The 24,701-nt window shown below is 32.3% G+C and overlaps 3 protein-coding genes across 11 annotated transcripts; 1 reads left to right on the top strand and 2 right to left on the bottom strand.

Annotated features, from left to right (window-relative positions):
- Positions 1-2,824: 2,824 nt before the first annotated feature.
- LOC113846650 (UDP-glucose 6-dehydrogenase 1-like) lies at positions 2,825-4,243 on the bottom strand. The gene has a single exon (XM_027475139.1). It carries the CDS (start codon positions 4,241-4,243, stop codon positions 2,825-2,827), a length of 1,419 nt encoding a protein of 472 aa, XP_027330940.1.
- A 4,496-nt stretch (positions 4,244-8,739) lies between these two features.
- Positions 8,740-15,961, bottom strand: LOC113846266 (diacylglycerol kinase 1). Of its 7 annotated transcripts, XM_027474334.1 has the most exons (10): positions 15,637-15,780; positions 15,505-15,551; positions 14,336-15,306; positions 13,794-14,254; positions 13,082-13,451; positions 12,343-12,419; positions 10,708-10,827; positions 10,098-10,262; positions 9,606-9,743; positions 8,875-9,219 (listed from the first exon to the last, which is right to left on the bottom strand). In XM_027474334.1, exons 3-10 carry the CDS (start codon positions 14,955-14,957, stop codon positions 9,070-9,072), a joined length of 2,103 nt encoding a protein of 700 aa, XP_027330135.1. In that variant the 5' UTR covers positions 14,958-15,306; positions 15,505-15,551; positions 15,637-15,780; the 3' UTR covers positions 8,875-9,069. The 7 variants fall into 7 exon arrangements, with proteins under 7 accessions (XP_027330130.1, XP_027330134.1, XP_027330132.1 ...); XM_027474329.1 differs by having other exon boundaries at positions 8,740-9,219; positions 13,794-15,306; positions 15,637-15,961; XM_027474333.1 differs by having other exon boundaries at positions 8,874-9,427; positions 13,794-15,306; positions 15,637-15,796.
- A 2,880-nt stretch (positions 15,962-18,841) lies between these two features.
- LOC113847012 lies at positions 18,842-23,521 on the top strand. 3 transcript variants are annotated; one of them, XR_003501751.1, is made up of 9 exons: positions 18,932-19,065; positions 19,310-19,394; positions 21,098-21,139; positions 21,538-21,706; positions 22,308-22,360; positions 22,454-22,675; positions 22,784-22,830; positions 22,928-23,121; positions 23,220-23,521. XR_003501751.1 is itself a non-coding variant. In XM_027475834.1 (8 exons), exons 2-8 carry the CDS (start codon positions 19,314-19,316, stop codon positions 22,980-22,982), a joined length of 669 nt encoding a protein of 222 aa, XP_027331635.1. In that variant the 5' UTR covers positions 18,842-19,065; positions 19,310-19,313; the 3' UTR covers positions 22,983-23,521. The 3 variants fall into 3 exon arrangements, 1 of the variants encoding a protein (XP_027331635.1); XR_003501752.1 differs by having other exon boundaries at positions 23,203-23,521; XM_027475834.1 differs by having other exon boundaries at positions 18,842-19,065; positions 22,928-23,521.
- The last annotated feature ends 1,180 nt before the right edge of the window (positions 23,522-24,701 follow it).

Below are 24,701 nucleotides of genomic sequence, written 5' to 3'. Positions count from 1 at the left end.
TTCAGTTTAATATTATACCACTTATAGATGTTTAGCCTGCAAATTTCTCGCACCACATGTACAATCCTCAATGTGAAGAGGTATGTTTAATTGTGCCACGTCAGCTAGAAATAGAACCAAAATAATCTTTTTAAGGCTGTGACAAAATTCCTCCTTTATACTAATTTTTTGAGAGTTAACTAAGAAGTTGAGTAGTTCCAAATGTATTTTTGAAATAAAGGACATCATTGAAGCAGAACAACATCAAATAGCTCAATTTACCCTTCTGCTGGTGACTAGAATGTAATGTGGGAAGAAAGTACCACTCAAATGCATCTTCATATTTTCAGACATATTTCTCATGTTCAAACTGTAATGGATGAATGATCCCAAGATTTAACAGATGAATAGTAGTGAAAAGAAAAAAAATGCAAGTGCAGGTTAACAGTCTAAACCTAACATAAATACCAAGGAACTACAATAAAACAAGACATGTTCAACAGGTCTGAAGCACCAACTTTTGGTCACAGTTAGGTGTGAGTGTGACTACTAGAAGAGTTGAATAACAGGTATTGCCTAAGAAGTTCAACTAGGTCACTAACTTCAGAACCATATTCTTTTATTTTCAAATTGCACAGTTGATTCTTAACCCTTTTTTTTTGGGGGGGGAGGGGTTGTCCTCAAATTCCCTTCTGACATTATATGGCTAGCATCCTCAGGAAAAACAGATTCTGCAAATGTAACAAGCTGATTACTGGGTCCCACTTGTTTTTGGGTGTTTGAAGGACACTTCAAGTATTTTCTCAGCATCAAAAGGACGCTTTTGCACCATAATTACCTGCTAGAAAAGAATAAGCTTGCATCGCACTTCAAGCATCAGAGTAATTATTTAGTACTAATGCACCAAATCAATCACTAAGATCATTAAAAGAAATTTAAGAGGCAAAGTATTTGGCAGGAGGATGGGACATGTTACAACATTTGTCTGCAAAATACTTACTGTAAATAGGGAAAGAAAAAGATTAATAGAGTTCATCATAATGCTGAATACACATCTAAGTTTGTCCTCGTCAATTTGTATTACGTGCTTATCTAAGTTCTAACAAGGATAATGATGGATGCACATTTAGATTTTCTAAGGTACTTTCAGACTAATACTCTCATCGATTGGAATTCAATGTAAATAATAATATTAAACAATGTTTTAAATTAATACAATGGCATGTATGGTAATGGTTTCTACAGTTTTTTCAATTGGAAATGTTGTAGTGCATAAAAATTTCTCATCATAGCTAGCAGCCTGAGACTCTCAGCTTATGAGTCAACAAAAAAGTTTGTCCTAATCAGAATGCCAGGAATGTTGACTTTTCTACGGATCAGATCCTCTCAATTCTGAATCAACGGCATAGAGGTACAGTTTTTAATCTAACCATTTAAATATATTAAAATTTATTATTATATTAATATAATTTTAAGAGATAGATAATCTTATCTACCGTGAAAATGTCACTGCAGACAATCTGTATCCCTTTTCTACCATTTATGAACAAGAAAGAGAAAAAAGAGGGGAGTAAAATTCTTTTACATTTTTTGGGTTAATAAGTCTTAAAATAAAAATATAATAATAAATTAACATAAATTTAATATCCAAATATTTCTTTACTTATATAAATATTGCATAACTCTTATGATTTAAAAATATAAAGTTTGTTCTTTTTTTAAAAAAAAATTACTCTCAAACATATCATACAAAAATAAGTTAAATATAATTTAAAAACTTTGGTAAGCTAATTTTAATTAATAATCCAAAAACTAAAGTATCTATAAAAATTAATTAGAAAAAAATTCATTTTAATTTTAAAGAGATGGGAAGAAATAAATAGGTTCACCAAATGCTACCTAATGCGAAGACAATGTTGCATGCCGTTCTATTAATTAGACTACCTAAAGAGACAAATTAACTAAACAATCAAATCGGAACCTAAGCCAATCCAATTAATTAAACAAAGCTCAAAATAACTTGGTCAAATTATTTCACTAGTTGACTAATATTTATTGTTTTACCATTCAAATTATATCACAGGTTGCTAAATAACATAAAATTAGCCCAAATCAAAAGTCATGAAATATAATTAATGATTATTCAATGAACGTTAACTTTCTCTAAAATAAGGAAAACCTCGTCTCACTCAAATAGTCTTAAAATAACGAAGTTAACTAAATGAAAACAAAATGGGAAGTATTATTTTGTCTTATATATATTTATCTATATGAACTCAATGTCACATGTTCCTGGTCTAGTTCTAGCTCAAGAAACATAATTTACTGAGGAATCAAGCTTGCTTTATAATATTTTTAAAATTCCATGTCAAAATCTCTCAAGTTATTTGCCTTTATTTTAGCTATTTTATTCAAACTCCTAGATGAGTTAGATCTCTTTTACTTAACTTACGATATTTGTACCAAAATGAAAAGGCTTTATAAGATACTAGATTTATTTATGCTTCATTTTTATTTAAATATGAATACTCACTCTCGTTGAAACATAATAACATCTTAATTATCTCTGACACAAAATGGTCGGCAAGGCAGGGTTGGTGCTTTATCTGAGTTCAGCACTCTTAAGTTCACTGCCACAATTGCACCCAAAAAAATTCTAAATTGTGTTGAACAATACAGCCTCAATGGAATGACATTTTTATTTGAACAGTTTATACGAGCTTGCAACAACTAATAATTATTTTGCAACAACGAAGAAAGGAGATTTCATACATGCGTATTATATATCAGGAAAACGCATGAAATCATATCTTAATGTAGGGGGCAATCTACTTCCCTTGTCAAATCATGCATGCTGAGGCATGTTCTTCAGCCACTTGTCTAATGGCCTCCCAATTGAGTATACAATGAATCCAATCTCCCTCAACTTGTCAACATTCAACATGTTTCTACCATCAAACACAAATGCTGGTTTCTGCATATTGTCAAATACTTTTTCATAATCAATAATCTTGAACTCATCCCACTCAGTAAGAATGCACATACCATGAGCATCTTTAGTTGCCTCATAGGCATCACCAACAACATTAACCTGTTTCACAGTAGTGGAATGGTCCCATTCAACACCATCCATTGACAAATCTTTTTGAATCTGCTCCTCAGTAACCCTGGGATCATATATGCTCAAACATGCATTATCTCCCAAAAGTCCTTTGCAAACATCAATTGCAGGAGTTTTCCTAGTGTCACCGGTGTCTTTCTTGAAGGCAAACCCCAAAATTGCAATCTTCTTACCTGAAACTGTGTTGAACATGGATGTCACAACCCTGTTCACAAACCTACCCTTTTGGTAGTCATTCACCTTAATCACTTCTTTCCAGTAATTTGCCACTTCCATTAGGCCATTACTCTCACATATATAAACCAAGTTGAGCAAGTCCTTTTGAAAACAAGAGCCACCAAAACCAACACTAGCATTAAGGTATTTAGGCCCTAGTTTGGTGTTTTTGCTTAGAGCATGAGAAACTTGTGAAACTTCTGCCCCAGTGGCCTCACATAAAGCTGACATTGCATTGATAGATGAAATCCTTTGGGCCAAGAAGGCATTGTCAGCTAACTTGGAAAGTTCAGCTGACCAAAGATTGGTTGTTACGATTCTGTCATGAGGCACCCAATGGGCATATATACCCTTCAACTTTTGAATTGCTTCTTGGCCTTGAGGGTCTTCATTCCCTCCAATCAGAACCCTGTCAGGATTTAGAAGGTCCTGAATGGCAGTTCCCTCAGAAAGAAACTCAGGATTTGACAAAATTTGGTATCTAATGCCTTTGCTATTGTGTGTTAGAATTTTCTCAATTGCCTCAGCTGTTCTGACTGGGACAGTGGATTTCTCAACAACAATCTTGTTTGACTTCGAAACGTCAGCAATCATCCTAGCTGCACTCTCCCAATAAGTCAAGTCTGCAGCTTTGCCAGCTCCAAGCCCTCTAGTTTTTGTTGGAGTGTTCACTGAAACAAAAATTATGTCTGCCTCGTGCACATGCTTTTCTACATCAGTGCTGAATATTAGGTTCCTTCCTCTACACTGCTTCACCACTTCTTCTAGGCCTGGCTCATATATGGGTAGGTTCTTGCTGTTCCAAGCTGATATGCGAGAGTGAGAGATATCAACCACAGCCACTTCAATTGAGGGACATTTGAGGGCAATCACAGCCATTGTAGGACCCCCTACATACCCAGCTCCAATTCCGCAGATCTTCATCATTTTCTTTGGTTACAATCTACACCATGTGTTATCAATTTGAGTTCAAATAATTTTTATGCATGATTTAAGTCACTAATAAGCGTTTTCCCTCCTTTTATTGCGATTTAAAAAAACAAATGAATGGATGGTAAATGATACGCAAGTCCCTCTGCTCTTTCTAGATAATCATATTCAAAATTGTAACTATCATGCCAAGAACAACATACATGAGATGCTCACAGTCACTAGGACTGTAATATACATGCTTATTTGAAAACATAACTATGGAACTTAGCCAGATTAGTCACTCGATTCAGTATGTAAACCTCCTTATGTTATTTACAAGTTGAAGAAAAGTAAAATTTAACCCCATTAGTTTCAGACAGACAATAAATTTAAGATTAACCACAAAATGGACCAGGACAATAATTAACAATATAGAATCATTTTGTTTTCGTTTCCTAAACAAGAAAGAACTACGTGAGAAATATTGATCATATGCATCATAGGCAAACTCACAGATATCTTATTGTTGATGAGTAGGGGAGGGAAGGTAGTCACAAAGAGTTGAAATTAAGAAACCGGAAGTACCTTAACTATATTTTGTAATGTTTTGTCTTCAAGTTCAAATTTCACAGCAATGGAAGACAAAAAATTAAGAGGGGTAGCGAACAAATGATGTGAAGAGGATCCTAATATCGGAATGCTGCTAGAGGAGAATGCAAATCGGGAAAGCAAGAAGACAATTTTATCGAGCTTGACTTACGTGTCAACTTTGCTTTTGACTCAATGAATTCTTATGCATGTGATGAAATCTTATTATCTACCAATGATTTGTCAAACTAAATTGTCAAATAACTTAACTCTGGCAAAATCACCTGTTGTTAACAAATTCCATGTTTTAAATAAAATAGAAAATCTATCAGGAAATGAAAATTCTCATTTTTAATAAAATCAATTTAAAATTTTTCATAATTTTATCAGGAGTTGATGTAACAGAAAAAAAAAATTGAAGCATAGATTAGCAAGTAAAAATGCCTACCCTGTTTTACAATTATGAAAAGTACCCAATTTTTTTCTCTTTTAACTCGTCAAAAGTGAAAGTCAATTTATATAAAAATAAAATAAAATGAATGCCCCATTCATTGAACATTGACATTGTAGAACTGAAAAGAAAAAGTGGAATGCATCGATGACATTCACGAGGGAAAAAAAATCCGTAAATTTATTAAATAAGTTTGATATGTGATTAACTTAAATTGATGATCAATTTAGGAGAAATATTTATGATTCTTATAAATTATTTTAATTAAATTAAAGACAAATTATTATTTAAAAACTTTAAATAAATAATTATTTAAATATGCTCAATATATAAAAAGCAGAATTAATGGGGAGAGAAAGGTTGACAAGAGAAGAGATTGAATTGCACATGTTCGGAATAATTTGATCAAAACAAAAAAAAATTGTTACTTACCACTTTTAAAATTAAATTTAAATAATTTTTAATTAAAAATATATTTATTATATTAAAGATATAATAAAACTTTTAAATAAATTAAAATATAATATTTTTTAAAAGATTTTATTATTGTAAGTTACTTAAACTTAGCTCTAGTAACTGAAGTTAATATTTTTTTTAATTTAATAACTTAATCCAGTTTTTAAAAAAATATTAATATCATTGTCAAAATTAATTTTAAATATTCTTAAAAAAATATTAAATATATTTATGTACTAAAAATTTAAAAATATAATAAATAAATTTTTAATAAAATTATTATTATCAACTTTAAAAACTTATTTTAATAAAAATTATGAAAAAAATCATAAATATCTCTTAAATATATAATTCCAATTAAAGTATATTTATTAAGAGAAAAAATACTTTTCAACTTTTATAAAAATAAAAAGACATATAAAATTTAATTATTTTAATTTAGGTTAGTTTATTTTTATTTTTATTTTTATTTTTTTTCTCAACAAAAGGCTTAAAAGTCCAAAACAAACAACAACCTAGGCAAGCATCCTAAGATAGTTTAATTTAAAAAATATAATTTAATAAATTGAAATAATAGAAATTAAGTTTGATTAATTTGGATGAGTTTGACAAGTTGTATAAAAGTATAATGATTTAATTAATTTGATTTAATTCGTCAAATCACCTCAATTTAATAAACACCCCAGGCTGTGGACAAAAAATAAATTTTGATGCAGTGTAAATGCATAACATTTTATATTATTAATATTTTTCCGTTCATTCCATAATTGTTATCAAATTAAAATAAAAATTTAAAATATATTTAAAAAATTAATTTAATAGGTTTAAATAAGTAAATATTTTAATTATTAATAAAAAAATGTTTTATTATGTCAAATGAGACTAAATTTAAGATATAAAATTTTAAAAGTTAAAAAATAATAAATTATTATTTAAGATAAATCTTAAAAATAATTTTATTTAAAAACTAGGGGAAGAAAGATCAATGCAATGGTATTTATATTGAGATGGTGAAAAATACACTATCAAAATTTATAACAATAAATATATTATTAAATAAATTTTTATTCGATAATTTTATTTAAATCAATCATAGAATCAAAAACTTCTATGTTATAAATTATATCTGCAAAATTATATATTGATTTATATTTATTTATATTTTATTCATGAAATAAAAAACTAGCATAATTTATTATCTTAATTTTAAATTTAAATCTCAATTAATACAGCTATTTTAAATGTTCGGAAGAAAAACTTTATGGCCTGTGATAATTTTACTAAGTTTAAACAAGATTACTTTTAATAAAAGATACTTATGATATAAAAAAATTTAAATAAAAATAATGAATATTTGATAATCACTTAAGTAACTAACATCAATATGATTTGATAACACGTCAAAATTAAATATAAAAGAATGAAATTATTTTATTGTTGTCACACAACTTTTCGGGTTCACTGTTTAGAATAACCATTGCAGTGACATATTGCCTGTGAAAAACTCACAAAAAGTAACAAAGCCATGGAGTAAGCGAATAGTGATAGATAAACACTGTGATTGGGAGATTTTTTAGGGTTGATGGGTGTAACTATCAATACCCACCCTTCTTTATATTCTCACCGTGAATTATGCTCCACTGTCTATAACTTCTTCGGAGTAAAAAGTTAGTCTCTCACTTATCAGGTAAAAGATACCCTGAAAAACCTTTGAAATCTAATTAATTTTAAAAGTTTAATAACCGTGAATTAAGATTCTTATTCTTGGCCTTAGCACCGGTGCAATTCTGTAGAAAATGAGCACCGTAATAATTAATTAAAACATGAATAATACCAAATCTAAGATTTTCACTTATACACACTCATTTCTTCAATAAATAAACGATTCAAATGAACAGAAAATTATAGGTAATTATATCATGTTCTCTCTCGTTTTGTTTATTTTATTTAAAAAAAAATAGACACACTAACCCAATAGACTCTGTTCAATTCCTTTTAAGAATAAACATGCTTCACTGAGATGTTGAGAACTATGTACGTATTAAATGTGACAAATGCTTGTAATGTTTCCTTGCTTTAAATTATTGTTACACAGGAGAAGTCACTGAACTTTCATAAACCTAATTGTTTTTATATAAATCCAAAGCACAAGAAAAACGTAGAAAACAATGCAATCACCTTGCAGAAAACGTATTTTAAACACACGTTACTTTCAAGGCAAGGCAACTAACTTCCACCTCTCTTGAACAGTGCACATTCCAAGTTTTAAATAAAAAATACATTGAAAATTATAATCGTAGTTCTGCCTGAATGTTTTCAGAGGTTGATGGGCGAGTAAATTTAACCCATTCTTCCTCTTTCATGGAAAATCTAGAGAAAAAGGATGCAACTCCTACAAGGAGACTCAACTTCCAGTACAATGGCAGTGAACTATACGACTCGTTTGAGTTCAGACAGATGACTTTCCAACTCGACGAGGCCATTCAAACCTCTAAAGTTTCTTCACCAACTTATAAAGAGATGACCCACAAGCTTAACAAGGCCATTAAGGGCTCTAATGCCTCATCGCCAGCATTAGTCTTTCACCTAAATTCCCCCCTTTATCGACGCCACCTGAACCGTATCTACAGACAAAGTACAAAGACACCGAGGAGAATTACAAGTCCACAAGTATCAGATAAACGAGCATGCGAAAGAGGAGCAAAAGAAAAAGGTTTTGTAACACGTCTGTGGTTGAAGGTTAAAAGGGGTTTGCTCGGGAAGAAGCATGAAAGCGATGAGGGGAGGAACAGACCCTCAAAAGCATATTGAAGTCTTCCTATAGAGTCAAGATTATGTAAAGGTAATGCTACAAAAAAGCTCAAGTCAAAGAATTTTTGGATTCACGGTCTTAAGATCAAGTAAAATAAGGCAATATTTCACAGATCCATAGTAAACATTCCTTCTAAGTCACAATCTTATTTACTATATTGTTCAATAAAATCTATGACAGCTTGTAATCTCTTCCTTTAATGGGATCCGGAAAATAATAATTTTTTCCTCACATGGTAGTCCATAAAATAATGGCCATGCCAAACGTAAGCAATTGCCGCATGGGGCATAATACATATAACTGCTGTGTGTTCAAACTTCAAACACGAAAGGAATTTGACAAAATCAACTCACAAGCTATTTGCTTTCATTCTTTCTTTTTATGTATAAGTTTCCATAATATACATGCCTGCTTCAGAAGCAGCAGGAAGTTTTAGACAAGCTTTAAAATGGAAAAGTAATACACACAGTGGAAAAAAAATCTCAAAACAACTACTACAAAATCTCTAATCACAGGGTGGAAAGGAGAAAATTTCTAGGACATCCTCAGCGCCATTTCATGTAGAAGAGCTCGCTTCTGGGAAGCATTTATTACATTATTTGTTTCAGCATTCTCAAGCACATCAGTGATTATTGCAGCTGCATGTCCAAGAGGTTCCTCAGCCGCCCTTTTCAACATGAAAGCCTGAACAACCACAATAAAGGAGAATAAACCTAACAGTTGTTGATGCGAGTTTTGCTAAGTTGTTCGAACAGTTTAGAAGACAATACCACAAGGGCATCCGAAAATCGGAAACATTTAATTAAAATGAGACAAAACCATATTCTATCATTAAATTTTTCTTTGTAGCATCCATCATTGAGAATTTCAGGCGGCAAAGGTCATTTTCCTTCTGAAAATTAAAAATGGGTTACCAGATCCCAGCCAGTTTGTACATGATTACAGAACATGTTGAAATTCAGTTATACATAACAGTGTAAGGATATTAAACTGCAATGCAAGTGATATAGTTAAAACAAAGGGGGTGACGCTGCCTGTAATGCACAGTGGAGGAGTTTTAGAATGATAACCTGGCCATGGTGGGTTATGGAAATAGTGCAGGGTTGCTGAAACCAAGGCTCTCCATCAATCTGAACAGGAAACATAGCAAACAATTGTATCTTAATTGACTGTCCTTGTGCAAGTCTTCGAGCTCGAGAAAGCCCAACCTATTTTGACAAAAACATTGTCAGATGATTTAAACATCAATGATTCCATAGTTCAGTTTCAAATAACTCCCTAAAGCTTAATCTAGACAAATAAAACATGTCTTATTCTTAATCCTAGCCCAAAGCATGTACTTCTAAAATCAGAGAGTATAAATCAAAAGTAACAGATCCCACAGAAACACAACTGGGATGCAGTTCAAATCCATGCAGAATATATTTAAAATTTCAAGGAAAAAAGTGGTCAGCAGCATATGCTTTGAATCAATGCCAAATCTCAAGTTGCCATTTAGCTACAGCATGATGCAAAGACTAAAGTAGCATGTTACTAGTAAAGGGATTGAGGATTCATTTTACCTGAAGCTTCCCAAGGTGCCATGTTCCAGATATGCTCACAACTTCAAGTACCTTATCATGCATAGATTGTGGATCAAAATTATCATAATTTTCATCCTCATTTTGCCACAAATCTACACCCCCCATGTAGCTTCCAATATTTGCAACAAGCACACCTTCCGCATCCTGAATTAATTGAAAACCAATTCAGCAATGGGGCCTTCTTATTCTCTGTGGGGTCGGTGTGGGGTCGGTTGCGGTGTAAAAAAAACTAAAAAAGGAGGCTCTGATACAAAAATTTGAGTAAACTTAAGTTTCCCCTCTCTGTCCAACACCTATAAATAAACCCTCTGATTGAATTTTCACAAGACAAATGGCCCCTTCCATCAACTATTTGTCATAAAAGTTTACCCCATGCCAACATAAGAAAAGACATTTGAAACATAATGTCAAAATTACGCCTGCGGTTACTAACTAATATGCTAGAAATTGAGGAGGTAAAAGTGTAGGTGATATAATTAGAGTTGTTCATTCAAATTTTTTAAAAAAATCAATAATTAATAATTTGAGCAACTATACCAGAAAGAATAATGTGAACCAAATAAAGGTTATTAATCCTTAGCTGACTCACCTCAGGGACCTCAATTTCAACTCCATCCACCTCAACTCGAATCTGCCAAGGTAAATCAGCAAATGTCCTGTCCATAATACTTTTAGCGCCTTCTCTTGCATATAGAACTTTATTCATAAACTGCATTCGTTATGAGTAATTTCAGCATTTAATCTAAGTGTCACTACATAAAATTTTTTTAAGCATTGTAACATAACCGTGAGACAATGCAGCAAGTGTAATATTGAAAGTTGAAACCTCTACTTCAAGGTTCAAACATCAAACTGACAAAAGTCAAGATCACCAGTTCATGTAAATATGTCAGATATTATTTAAAGTGTGAATATAATAAAACTTAAAGAAAAAACCATTCATCAAACAGAAGAATGTCAAATGGATCAATATCATCGATCAACAAGCTCAACAAAATGTCACTAGATCCACCCAATATAGCAATTAGCAACGACATAATCTCAGCTTGCTTATGAGAGTTACCTTAGAATAGTCCAAGATTCATGTATAACGATGTAACAGTTTCATTGGCAGTAATTTACAGAACAAGTCACTCAGTAACAAATCAGTGGGACACATCATACTATCAATAATTATGCTGATTTTTAATTACTATCACAGAAAAAGAATGTGTCAATCGCTTCCTTCAAATCTATTGAACAGAATAATGATAATAACCAACACAGATACTGAAACTCAAAAATAGTGTCATCAAATACAAGTTTTTTCTGTTTAACAGCATATATCTTTCCCAATATTTCCCCAGGAACAGCATAAAGTCTTAATCCAAGAGTTTTTTGACTTTTTGACCAAAAAAATACATTTTTTAAAACTATTCATTAAAAAAATGTACAAACAAGCCATTTTACTTGTCTAGGGTGATTTTGGCCACATACATAATATGTATTGCTCGTACCAGAGGTGACACTAATTAAAAAATTAAATTAACTACTGCATACACTGTAACCAGTACTCTCTTGTTCAGACAAGTACACATAAGAAGAGTATTGCCCGATAAGTGAGCAATAATAAGAGGGGGGAAAATCTGCACAGAAAAATGATTATCTAATCTATCTTTGCAAGATTTAAGGGTCCTGTGCTCTGACCAGTTTAACATATGAACTCGAGAGGTAGGAGATCATGGTGGAGAAAATCCTTCAGGCCTAATCTATCTTTGTGGGCAATTTTTTCCTCTCTTAGTATCACCCACTTAACAACCGATACTCTTCTCACGTGTAGAAGTATCCAAATGAGAGAGTATCATTCACTATGTACATAATTCTGAATTTTATATATATTTTTTAATCAGTCTCACTCCTAACATGGATAATACACATTGCATATGTGGCCAAAATTACTCCAAATAAGCAAATTGTTTCGTTTGTAAACTTTCTTAGTGAAGAGTTTTGAAAAAATGTATTAAAACCCGTCTTTAATGTTATGCTAAAACTAATGTAATGTAATTAAAGTTTCATTCTAAAAGCAGAAGCAATCTTATACCACATACTCATCCAACAAAATGCAATAATAATAATAATCTTATAGCACACAAGTAGCCTCCTATTTTAATAAACTTTCCATCTTTCTTAAATTGAAGCTTCAAAATGCCAAACAATTCAAAATTCAATTCCAATTATCAAATACCTGGTTATAAAACTTTTCCGGATTTTCTTCCCGCAGATTATGAATGTCCAAAGCAACCTTTGCATCACAACCAATTCCTAAAACCACATATTTGTTAGATTCAAAACAGAACTATAAAAATGATGCAAGAATTGCATATGTTTGGGAAAGCATAAATATGAGATTTTTTTATTTTTTTTCAAAAGCTCTCTCAAGAAGATGTAAAAAAAATCATTTTCCTAAAACAAGCTTAATCCAAATGCACAGTCATTGCTTGACAATTAGCAGATAATGTAATCTAACAAAAAGCAGGTGGTACACAACTAATATTTACAATAAAAGGCTGACCGAAGAACCGAAGAATATCTACTAATTAAAATTCAATTAAAACCATGAGGATGCAGACAGATTTGTGCCTGAGTTGAATACCCAAATTCATATATGTTAAACACTTAAACCTCACTTCAGCTATCCAAACAATGTGAATAGAACCAGACTTGAATGGATGAAATCAATACAACAAAATCAACCTTCCAATTAGCTTCAACCAGATTGACAGTCAAACCAGTACTAGAGTACCAGACCGTGACATCAACCTTCAGACTCCAAAAGGCATCTTTCTCTCCATCTATAAACCTTATCCCCACCCAAAAGGAAACAAGCTACCTATTAAAGTTTAGTGAACTGACTTTACACATGCCTCAAACCCACACATTTTAATGTAACTAACAGTAACCATGAGAAACGTGTGTTCACATACCAAGATAATTATTCATAAACTTCGGCGGTTGGAGCTGTTGCTGTCCTTGTGGATTACTAATTGTTACCTTCCACCGGTCAAGAACAGTAACAGCAGCATGTTCTATGTGATGCAGAAATGTGCTAAGACCACCTTGCCTCTCCACTGGACCCAAGCCACCTCCCCAAGAGAGAACTCTAGCAAGATCATTTCCCGTACCAGCAGGAAGAATAGCAACTGGGGGAGGGGAAACAAAATTTTGCTTGTCTATTGCATTCAGAACCCAACCAACAGTACCATCTCCCCCACATACAAGAACTCTGAAATGAGGCACCTTTCTAAACAAATAAAGTCCCATCTCTGGCCCCTGTGTTGAGCTCAATTCAAACACCTAAACAAAACAAAGAAAGGTTTGGTAATCACATTGTAAGAGAGTATCTAGTATCTACAACGACCAAGAGAACTATTTTAGCAATTTTTAGGAACCTTTTATGTATACCACTACAAGATAGTATCTACTTTGAAATCTTGAAGTGTTTAGGTAATTTTGTATAAAGAAATGAGTGTTTGATGAATAGTAATGGCTTGTTGGTTAACTCAGCCCCAAAGCAAAAACACTTGAGGAAAGGGTACAAGCAATGCTGTCAAGGTGCAAACATTGCAGTGAAAAATTGGAAGCTACAACAAATACTCCAATGATAACCAGATATTATAAAATGTCCCAGTAACAAACCTGAACAGGATTTAAAAGAATATTCAGACGCGTTCTAAGTGACTCTCCACGCTGGGCACCACTCTTCTTGTTTAAAAAAACTAACAATGGTCTAGCATCTGGAGGCAAATCAATCAACTCATATTTCTGCTTCACTCCTAACATGTGGGACTCATCCTTCTGATTGATTGATGAATTGCGTCTAAGACTGGGTTTACTATCCATCTTATTATCTACTTCACTATCTTGATGCCGAACCTCCTGGCTCAAGCTATTTTTTTCATCCACTTCATGATGGCCGTTAACTATTTGATGGGAATCACCAGTGCTTTCTATGGACATTTCACCAATACTCTCACTATTCCCAGATTCAGCAGATAGTTCACTCCCATGCTTGTACTTTTTGCTCTGGTTCCTAATACTTGCTCGAACCGAAGATGCTATCTCATTTGCCCCATGAGTAATTGAGCTCAAAAATCCACCTGGCATGTTCCTGTTAAATTCCTTCACATACAGCGGTGATAGTATCAATCTTTTAAATGGGCCCAAATCGCAAATATCACCTGTTTCATTAGACATTGCACTATGACAATCAACATGTACTAAACGCTGGCACCACAAGCAAGACCATATAGGGGAACCACTGAGGAATGTCCCACTACATGGCTCTTCACAGTAACTACAGAGAGTAATTTCATCAGGTTGGTCAGCTACATCTGTCCAACGTACAGCCCATTGGTGCATGACATGCTCATATCCAATCATAGAAACACACTTACAGTCCTTGTGGGCACTAGAAGAACAAATTAGATGAGCTACTGCACCACAAATACAACAACGGTGGATGAAACCTTCTGAAGCAACTATAGGCCCAAGAGTTTGAGAGGGTGACATGGACTTAAAGCATACACAGCAGTTTAAATTCTTTGCTCGGGATACAGATTCTAAAATCCAAGTATGCGGGGCCACTGGTACTTTGTGCCTCGCCTTTGGATTTTTCTTAGATCTAGCTATGGCTTTCATCCAACTTAGATTGATGTTTCTCCTCCATTGAAAGGCCGTGTAGGCTATGGTCAAAATTCCAACAAGGGCAGCCACAAAACAAGATATAATGAAAAGCATATCAGTTGGATTCTTGGTATTCCAACTGTGAAGTAACAACTCGAAATCTCTGTCGTCATCCATTCCTCAACTATATAAACTCTAAAAGATACAACTGTATTGGTAGTATATCTTGCTTGGTTGTTGTGTTATAAGTGTGTATAAATTCCTAACTAAGACCACAAACCTCAGTGTGTATAAACAACATCATGACATCACACCTCATATGTCTCATTCAAACCAAATTCATATAGGCAACAACAAGCTGTGTAATACATAAACACTCAATCTTGCTTCTCTCAAAGAGCATATTGAACAAGAAAGCCATTCCTCATCCCTAGTTTTTCTCAACAGCATCTTTTGTTAATCCCTTTTTGTTAACTTCAAACTTCCAAGCCCCAGCAAGGGTATGAACGACAAGCACGCAGAATATCTGCACCAAAAAAAAAACTAAGAATTTGAAAAAAAAGGGGGAGCAAAACAATTTTCCAACGTATTGTTGCAACTGTGCGTGCTGTTGATCTTCGTCTAGTATTAAAATAAATTAAAAAAAAAAAAAGTAAGTCATATACTTAAAACTGAAATGCCACATTTTGAAAAACACAGTTCATAGAACAGAGAAAGCGCCAACCTCAGTTTCTCAGAAACCAATCAAACACGTTACTCGTCCTCAATTACCTATAGCGTCAATTAAAAATAAAATAAAATATCAAATAATTCAGAATGATCATTTATTATTTTGACATGAACGAAACTAGCTTACAGTGGCAGTTGCGCCTGCGAGATCAAGATCAACCTAATGGGTTAAAACAAACCCTAGTTGATCGACAGAGAAAGTTAGAGTTGAAGGTGAAGCGATGAAAAGAAAATTGGAGAAAGATACAATCTATGCAAGCAAATCCCACAACAGAGCATAGCTTTTTCTTAATACATAAGAAAGGAAAATATTTATAGAAAAAACTGAAACAAAATTAAATCATTTTTTTTTTAAATGTTAATCGGCGTTTTATAATTCTTTAGTCAATGTTCTCTTTTTTTACGTTTAAAAAGACAGTGATTAAAGAGTTGAAAAATTACAAAATTATTATGAATTTTGTTAACTTCAAGTTTTAATTAAATTAAAGCATTCAAAAATTAAAAAATTTATAAAAATATATTCATTATTTTAAAATTCTAAAAAATATAATAAATATTTTTAATAAAATTTCACTGTATTAATTATTTATCTTTACAATTTTTAATTATTATTAGTAATTTCATCGTTTAAGCTGAACAAGATTGCAGGTGCACAAATTTTTATATTTTAAAATAATATACAGTTTTCATTAATTTTTTATTTAAAATTTTTGCGATCACTAATTAAGAATATATTTTTTTTGGGTGCTGTTATTATTTTTAAAAATGATTTTGTAACTTGTTTGCTTGCGGGAAGATTCCGAAGATGTGACCTGAAGAAAGAATCTGGACACGAAATGGATTCTTGAGAGAGGAGTTTCCCGTATGAATAAAAACGAAACATAAAAGAGCTTTTTTAAAGTGATATTTGAAATTTTAATAAAGCAAAAATAAATAAAATATTCTTATTTATTTTGTTTAGAAAGATATTCAGTTGAAGAAAAAAATGAAAAAAAATTTAAAACTAATATGGTGGCACACTTTTCTCCTCCTCTGAATTAAGCCACGTGTCATGGAAGAAAATGATTAATTTATGGAGGTTCGTCGGCAATACGATGCTTCGTTGTCGTTTAAAAGAAAGGGAAGACGCGCGTTCAACACGTCGCCTGAATCTTGACGTTTTGAAAAGTATGGAAATGGAATGCATCCTTTCAGGACATAACCTATTTTAAATTCAAGAAATATATTATATATTGAAAATATTTTATTTATTATAAATTTAAATTTATCAAACATTGAAGTTAAATTGGCTATAGCTAAAACTTTTCTCTAAATATATAAATAAAATATAAATAATATTTTATTTTAATTCCTATCATTGATAAATGTTAATAACACTTTTAAGAAAATATTCACATTGTAAGTTAAGTGTTAACTTGTTAACTTAAATATTAAATAGACTAAAACTGAAAGTTGGACAATAAATATCAACATAAATTTGAATAAAAAAGAGAGACATGATAAGTTTAAATTTTATAAAAACTGAACTTAAACATAAATTTTAATAATTTTTTTTTAAGATCACCTCAAACCAGTCAATTGAACTTAATAAATAAAAGATTGGACATGTAATCCATTCATAATCAAATCAAACATATAATTAAATTGGCCTAATTTAATACTAATTTAGCTTCTTATAAGAGGTGAGACATTGTTTATAGTGATGTTAAACTTTGCTTGAACCAATTAAACTGAGAATTGGACATATAACTTATTTGAGTTCACAATCAAATCGAATATGCAATTAAATTAATCTAACTTAAAAAAATTAACTTAGATGATAACTGATAACTCAATCATTAAAACATTTCACTTGGTTGGAGTAGCCTTAAGAGAAATGGTAGTATAGGAATAAAAAACCAAACATACATAGTGAGTACAAGAGAAATGCACATAACCACTAAACTATGCTAATTTCACTTAGTACATGTACAGCATTTAATAATTTATTATACACTCATTTTATACGTTTAATATATTGACTAAGTATTTAAATTAAGTCAATAATTAATTTAAATTTGACAACATTGATCATTTAATGTATTAAAATTATTTTTAGCATACAAAATAATAATTTTTATTAATATTGGTTAATTATAAAAGTTAATTTAAAATGAATTTAATTTTATTACACTTGTGTATAAATTCTTATACCGCAACTATTATAAAAATTAATAATTTTTTATTAATATATTAATTTATGACTAAAAATAATATAAAATATTTATATTTAAATTAAATTTATTTAAAATATATTTAGACAAATCATATTCTAAAAACAATATGAAGATAAAAAAAATTAAAAGAAAGTTATAAGGTTAAACCTTATTTTGGATATTATAACCTTTAAAATATTAAAAATGGTTATATTAGTTTTTTCATTTTTATATTTATCTAGCAGTTTAGTCGTGATACTTATCTAATAGATAATAAAAGAACAGTAACATATCACATTAAATAATGATAAAAAATAACTTAAAAATTACAACATTTCATATACATAAAAAGTTATGCTCTAATTACTAAAATATTATTCTTCCTTTTCTATCATCTTTATACCTTTAGTTAGATTTCTTCTACTTGTAAAATTCTCAGCATTTTAACAAGGGTAGTATTACAATTCTTTAGTACTTTTTATCATTTACATTGTTTTTAACTCAAATAAATTTTTAATACTAAAAATATTATTAGATTGGAGTAGGATGAAGCTGGAAAATCAACTTAGATAAGGAATCTCTTTGTTTGGAAACCTAAATGGCGATATCATATTCCTCCTACAAGAGAGTGCTGAGAGGCTCTAAGTTTGTTTACTATTGACTCTTTAGTATATCATCATAGCCAATTAAATATTTTGTTTAATTTTATTTTCATGGAAACAACACATTTCAAATTTGGATTTTTTTTAATGCCAATAATTACTATTAGTGAACGAGTCTTAGGAGTTAGGAAAAAAATAAAGGTTATTTAATGAGAGAAAAAGGAAAAGTTATAATAATTACTAGTCACGTTTATTTATTTAAACACATAAAATTAAGTACAAGTTACCTTTGACATGTGTGACTGTATCAGTGTCTGAGTATAGAAATAAAAATGTGACAGATATAAAAATAAAAAACTAACGGATCATAGGGACTAAATTGTTGGATGGGGAGGAAAAGGAGGGTTTAATAAAAAGTAAGTTTCAGGCTTAGGAAGAAAGCTAATTTAGTGAAATAGATATAAAGGGACTTCAGTGCATGCAGTCGTACAACGGCAAAGCTGAACTCACAGCGATGCTCAACTCAACAATGGAAACCCTAGACTCAGCTCCATCAACTCCTTCTAGAACCACCGATTCGAAGCCTCAAGCTCCATCACCATTGCCGCCATCGGTGCTCAGGCTATGGAGGCAAGCCGCGCAACGGAACCTGAGGAACCGCTGGGCACAATTCGCATCGTGCAGGGATCGATGGTCCTCTGTTTCTTCCGCCGGAAGATCTCACGCAACCGCTCTCGTCAATTCTCATCTTTCTCAAAGGTAGTAATTCGTCGAGTTCCATGTTTTTTTTCTTTTTCCTGTCGCCGGTTTCGTATTCAAAACCAAAGACGAATGAACGAAGTCAACCGCGTTGATTTGGATGATCGATTCAATTATTCTCCTATGGGATTTGTCGTGTGTTTGTTTCCGTTAAAGCATTCGTAATATTTTTCTCAAGTTTTTTATAGTGTTTGGCGTACAAGGTGCTTGTGGTTATGCTGTTGTTGTCTCGGAATTGATGTAGGTACATGCCTAATACAGAGCTAGGTGTTTTGAGCGATATGCCTGACATAAGAAAGAAAGCTTGTTTGAAACTATTTAAGCGGCAGGTATTGTTGATTTTTATTTTGTTTGTCTTTGTCCTTCAACTTTTGCAGATGTTGATCAATGCATGTTTTTTAATTTAGTATCGATTTAAGTGAAATTTAGCATCCCGTCGACTTTGTTTGTATATGGCTTACTTGGAGGGATAAAAAAATGTACTATAATGAATGCCAGGAGATTGGTTGTAAGTATACTGTATTTTTGCATCTGATGAAGATGGCAACCGTGGGCTTGATGGCTTATAGCTGGTAGCATATGAACGTTTTTCAATAAATTATCATTAGTTATTCTAACATGCTCTTTTTTTGAAAGATTTTTGTAATTCTGTTGTTCGTGGTTTATAAGAAATAATTCCCATTTTGTTTTTGGGAAATTTGTCAAGGGTGGTATTTTCTTATTTGTTTATAAATTTGTGTTCATTGAATCTAAATCAATACATAGGTACATATTGCAGAAAAATTATCCCTTTACTTCCCCATAACTTCCAAATGGATTGTTTTTTCACATGCCATAACAATAATTAGTTTAGATGGAGCTTTGTATGATTTTATGTAAGTCATATTTAGTCTATTTTAATATGAATTTTGGCATAATATGTAAGTAAATTGGTTGTGGCTTCTCTACATGATTAAATTCTTGTGTTTAGAGAAAGCTAGGCATCAACATTTATATTTCTGCTCTCATTTGCATTAGTGATTGATGTGCTGAATCCTATGCCCTCAGGTCCATTTCCCTTGTTTATATATTATTCAACTCTTTGATGTTCTCTGAATTAAAATTAATTTGAATTAAGAGTGAATTGGCTCAAATTGTTTGTTCCATTGCCTCGGTTTTGCTATGGCCTCACTTAATTGGGCTGTTGGGCATAGGTAAGAACACATGTACGACTTTTTAGGATCCTGCAGCTCAAAAGGCTTTTACGTGTTATTTTATCGATATGTGATTGTATTACCTACATTCAAGCATGTTTGTCCATTATTCTCTTCTTCTACCTCTTTTTCAAATTCAAGTTGGTGTGGTTTAAGATGATTAAGAAAATTCTAGGGAATTTTCTGATCTTGCATGGAAGAGGACACCATGTTGGTCATTGATTGATTTTCTATAGGTCCAGGAAGGAAGGGATTGGGTTCTTGGTCCAAAACATTCATTGGGCTGAAAATGGCTATGGTGTTTCCCTCCAGGAACTGCTTAGTTATGGTATGAGGTAATTCAGATTTCAGAATTTTGACTAGAATGGCTGGAACGATAACATGGTGATTGTTACTACCCATGCAATGCATGAATGCAAATTCCTGAAAGTTTATTTCTTAGGGATACAGTCCTTCAGACACCAGTTTCTTTGAGTTAAGGAGAAGTTTCTTAGGTTTTCAAGGATATTTGTGTCGGAAATTTTGCTACGTTGTAGGCTTTCCTGCTTCTGTAGATGGTTTTTCTATCTGTAACTTCAATTCCATGAAGGGTTTAGTTTTTCTGAATATAACAATAGAAAGTGACGACTTAGGATCATCTCTGCTTGCACAGAAAAACACAGAATAAAAAATCCAAATTATTTTCATATCTCTCTTCAGGTGGATCCCTTATCCACCCTTTAGTTCTGTTATTCTCTTCTCTCTTTAATACAAATTATTCTTTTTATTGGAAATGATAAACCTTAAAGTTATATCCATCATTTTAATAATTACTGATGTTGTTATTGTGCCTGTTTCAGGAACTTCACAGGAGAAAATTATTGTTGTCTTATAAGGACATGGTATGTTATATTCTTGTTTTATTTCAAATTTGAAGGCATTGATTTATTTGGTCTTGCAAAGTAATGTAATGAGCATACAACATGCATGTATTTAATTGCTTAAGGTGCTTGCTCATCATAAAACTTGTAAGTGTTGTTGATGCCATATAATGTTATTTTCAATGATTTCCATTTTTTTTTCTACAAAGAGGGAAAACATATGCACTCGCACACACACAAAGACAAACAAATTCTAGTGCCCCTGAACAACTATTTCATGGAAAATGGAAATTTGCAATAAAAAAAGAAGTATTTCTGCAAAATATATTTGTCTTATTCTTGCAGTTATCAGAGGCAATTGTTTATTTCTTGATAGCATGTATATTTATGTATTTGTTTTAATTTTGATGTAACTTCAGGTGGGCGTTGTAAGTGACATGATCAATGTTATCAGATCGATGAGGTGTTTTTTCAAAGGATCAAACAATAGTCCATTGTTACAGTTTTCTTGTAACTCTGAAGACCAGAGTGACTTTGGAGATGGTGGTGGAATTCCAGTATTTGCGTTTTTTTCAATCACTTCACATGGTATGACAATTGTTGCTAATTAACATGTTTCATCATTCACCTATACAATTACCCAGTTCTTTAGATGATTTGCTAGCTATCCTTTTGTTTTTCTCCTCATTTTCTTAAGTTTTCTTAAGCATATATTTTCACTTAATGATGAAGTGACATTATCAAGCTATTTTTTGCATTATAGAAATTTTTAATCTTTTAGAAGCACTATGTTTATATAGCTACATACCACATTGGGTTTATGGGAAAGTTTCATCAGTCACCTTGTTGCCCGTCAAGTTAAGTAAAGCTTGTGAATGATCCGTGTTTGCTTGTCTTCCTGAAAGTATTCTCAGGTCCTTAAATGTACTATTCATTGTTAGGCAATTATTGAAGGTTTAAGTTTTGGCTAACCCACATATTATAGAATTTTGAAATTGTTTTTGGAGAAGCATAAATGACTGAGAAAACACTTGAAATCATGTTAATACTGAGAAAATAATATTTAATGATAATGAAGTCTCTTGCACCTGGAAATTGATGTCTATTGGGAGGGGGGGGGAGGTAACAACAGTGCACGGACATATTATTTTCATGTAAATTATGGTAAAATTACAAGTTTAATTCTCAGAGAAATTCGCTGAGGAGCTGCTTCAGATGTTTAGCTTGGAATTATGTTTGAAGGTGAATTGCAATTTCTGCAATTGTTCCTTTTTTTTTAAATAATATTTGATTCCTGACTTCCTTCTTACTGGGGAAGTTATTTCAAATGGTCAGCGGTTGCTTGTTCTTGAATTTTTGTCCATTGGTCGTGACACTTCACAAGTAAACCAGTTGTATTGGTCAGCTCAGCTTTATGCTGATGAATTCAAAGATTTGAGAAACTGCAATCTGTACTGTGAGGCGACTCATGGGCCAGTTTCACCAAGATTGAGGGATGGGAAATCTAACATGGTTGCTTTAAGATTTGACAACCAACCCAATCCTGAGGTTTTACAGGTGTTGTATTCAATCCACATATGCTCTTGAATTCATTGTGAAGTGTTTATATTTGAGGTTTAAAATACAAGATTGACATGTTAGCTATAAATATATTCTACATCACAGGTTTATTTAACAACATGGCTTGCAGAGGTGAATATAGACACTTTAAGGTAGGATTGCTTTGAAATTCACAATTTAAATTTATGTTAGTGTATATCAGTGTCTAAAATGCATCCTCATCTCGTTCCACCCTTTCTTTAATCACAGAGTAAACGAGATATTTGCCGTTGCTGGGGAAGAAATGCATGCTAACATATGTTAAAGCCACTGTCATCACGAGTGAAGTTATCATCAGTACTGAATGGTGGGCATGTTAGTAACAATGAGGGTAGAGATCACCAAACAGTCTTTCTGTGATTACACTGTCAAGCTTGTCTATCCGAATATAGGAGTAGTAACTGGTAAGAGGTGTTCCTCGCTTGGTGCTGTAGTAAAAAATGATGACCAAGTCATGTAGACGAGTAGTTTTAGTCTCATAACAGTAGCAAATTGTGGACAGAGGGCAACCAGGATCTTCCATGTGCGGATGAAATATGGTCAAAGGATCACTTTGCAAGAAGGGTGTCTGCGTGTATATACATAATAATATAGACAATTTGCAAATACGTGGGAGGTACTAAACCATTTTTTTCCGGTTTAAACATTTAGAAGTCTATACAATTCTTTTAAAAGAATCACTGTTTGATCGACCATCGGTGACTACTTTCATTGTCAAATTGGAATGAGCCATTAGACGACAATCTGTGAGGTCCAAAAGCTGTTACTAAAGAAATTGTTGTAAATAAAACTGGCCAAAAATTAAATTGCTTTATATGATCGATGTCGATTTAATTCTATATCAAAGACTTAAAAATGAGTCCACCACAGATATTAGATTGTTGGTTAATTATGTTTTAAAGTTATTGACAAAAATATTTATTTATTGTACTTCAGATGTAAAATGAAAACAAGAGGCCAGGTTTTATGGTTTTATAGACGTTGCTTTCTTCAAGATACCATCTTTGCGGCACTATTCGTCGGATACCTATCATCGAATGTTTCATACCAGAAAAAGGGGGTATAAATATGTTGAGCCAGTGGATATTAAATTTCCTTTTCAATACCTTTCAACGATCATGATTCTCAAGATGTGTTTTCCTGTTTTTCCTTTTGGGATCATTCGTTGGGTGTGCGCCAAGTACAAGGGGTTGAAAGCATTGTGTGCATTTATATATACGGTAAAGGACGAATGTTGTCAATGTCACACACCATTATTTTCGGCAGTAGTCAAGGGGCACGTTTAGTTCTTTACGTTGGCAACGAACGCAATCTTTAATTACACATGGGACCAGTAGCATCAGTGAAGACGCAATCTTGGTTTACTTTAGCAAGGTATAAATAGTCAACCGGTATTACCATCCGAACACGTTGACCGTTTTAATTTGGTCAATATTATTTCCCACGATCATCATGAACCCAAGAAAACATTAACACGTCATTCTCAGAAGATAATGGGATACTCCGGGAAGTCAAATATACTGATCCTTAGTGACAGCTTTACGTACAATATTCTAGAATTATTTAATATTCCCGGGCCAAAGCACAAACTAATTTGGGCAGCCGTAGACGAATATAAGATGTGCAATTATCAATCTGAACCTTCCACTCTCCCCAATCCACAAATGCTTACTAAGCAGAAGTGGCTTGAAAAATGCCAACATAATTGCGAATAAGAAACCAACAATGCAGTAAAAAATAAAAAAAAAATACTTCCCAAGCAAGAAGCATAGTTCCCCGGTCCATCCGGACATCTGCTATGCTATGACCTAATCCCGGGGACTGAAACCAAGAAGAATTGAGTAGAGATTTTTATGATGCTAACTACATTTTGAGGTATAATAGGCTGTCAACAGTGTTTGAATGCCAAAAGCAAACCAAGAATATCCTCTAAAGGCCTACACTTACTGATGGTTGTTTCATAACACCCGCATCAAAGTGCAAG

This window comes from Abrus precatorius, unplaced genomic scaffold, assembly GCF_003935025.1.
Source record: "Abrus precatorius isolate BTA unplaced genomic scaffold, Abrus_2018 Scaffold8, whole genome shotgun sequence".
In the NCBI taxonomy this organism is placed as follows: Eukaryota; Viridiplantae; Streptophyta; class Magnoliopsida; order Fabales; family Fabaceae; genus Abrus; species Abrus precatorius.
The sequence above is the reverse complement of the archived record's forward strand: the minus strand, read 5'-3'. Positions and strand labels throughout refer to the sequence as shown.

Excerpts from the sequence above, each read along its gene's own strand:
- LOC113846650 (XM_027475139.1), bottom strand. The coding sequence starts at position 4,243 with ATGATGAAGATCTGCGGAATTGGAGCTGGGTATGTAGGGGGTCCTACA.
- LOC113846266 (XM_027474329.1), bottom strand. The coding sequence starts at position 14,957 with ATGGATGACGACAGAGATTTCGAGTTGTTACTTCACAGTTGGAATACC. Across the intron at positions 13,452-13,793 it reads TTCTTTTAAATCCTGTTCAG|GTGTTTGAATTGAGCTCAAC; the intron begins GTTTGTTACTGG and ends TGTTTTGTTTAG. Across the intron at positions 10,828-12,342 it reads CGGAAAAGTTTTATAACCAG|TTTATGAATAAAGTTCTATA; the intron begins GTATTTGATAAT and ends TAACGAATGCAG.
- LOC113847012 (XM_027475834.1), top strand. The coding sequence starts at position 19,314 with ATGCCTAATACAGAGCTAGGTGTTTTGAGCGATATGCCTGACATAAGA. Across the intron at positions 19,395-21,097 it reads TGAAACTATTTAAGCGGCAG|GAACTTCACAGGAGAAAATT; the intron begins GTATTGTTGATT and ends TGCCTGTTTCAG. Across the intron at positions 22,361-22,453 it reads GCTTGGAATTATGTTTGAAG|CGGTTGCTTGTTCTTGAATT; the intron begins GTGAATTGCAAT and ends TCAAATGGTCAG.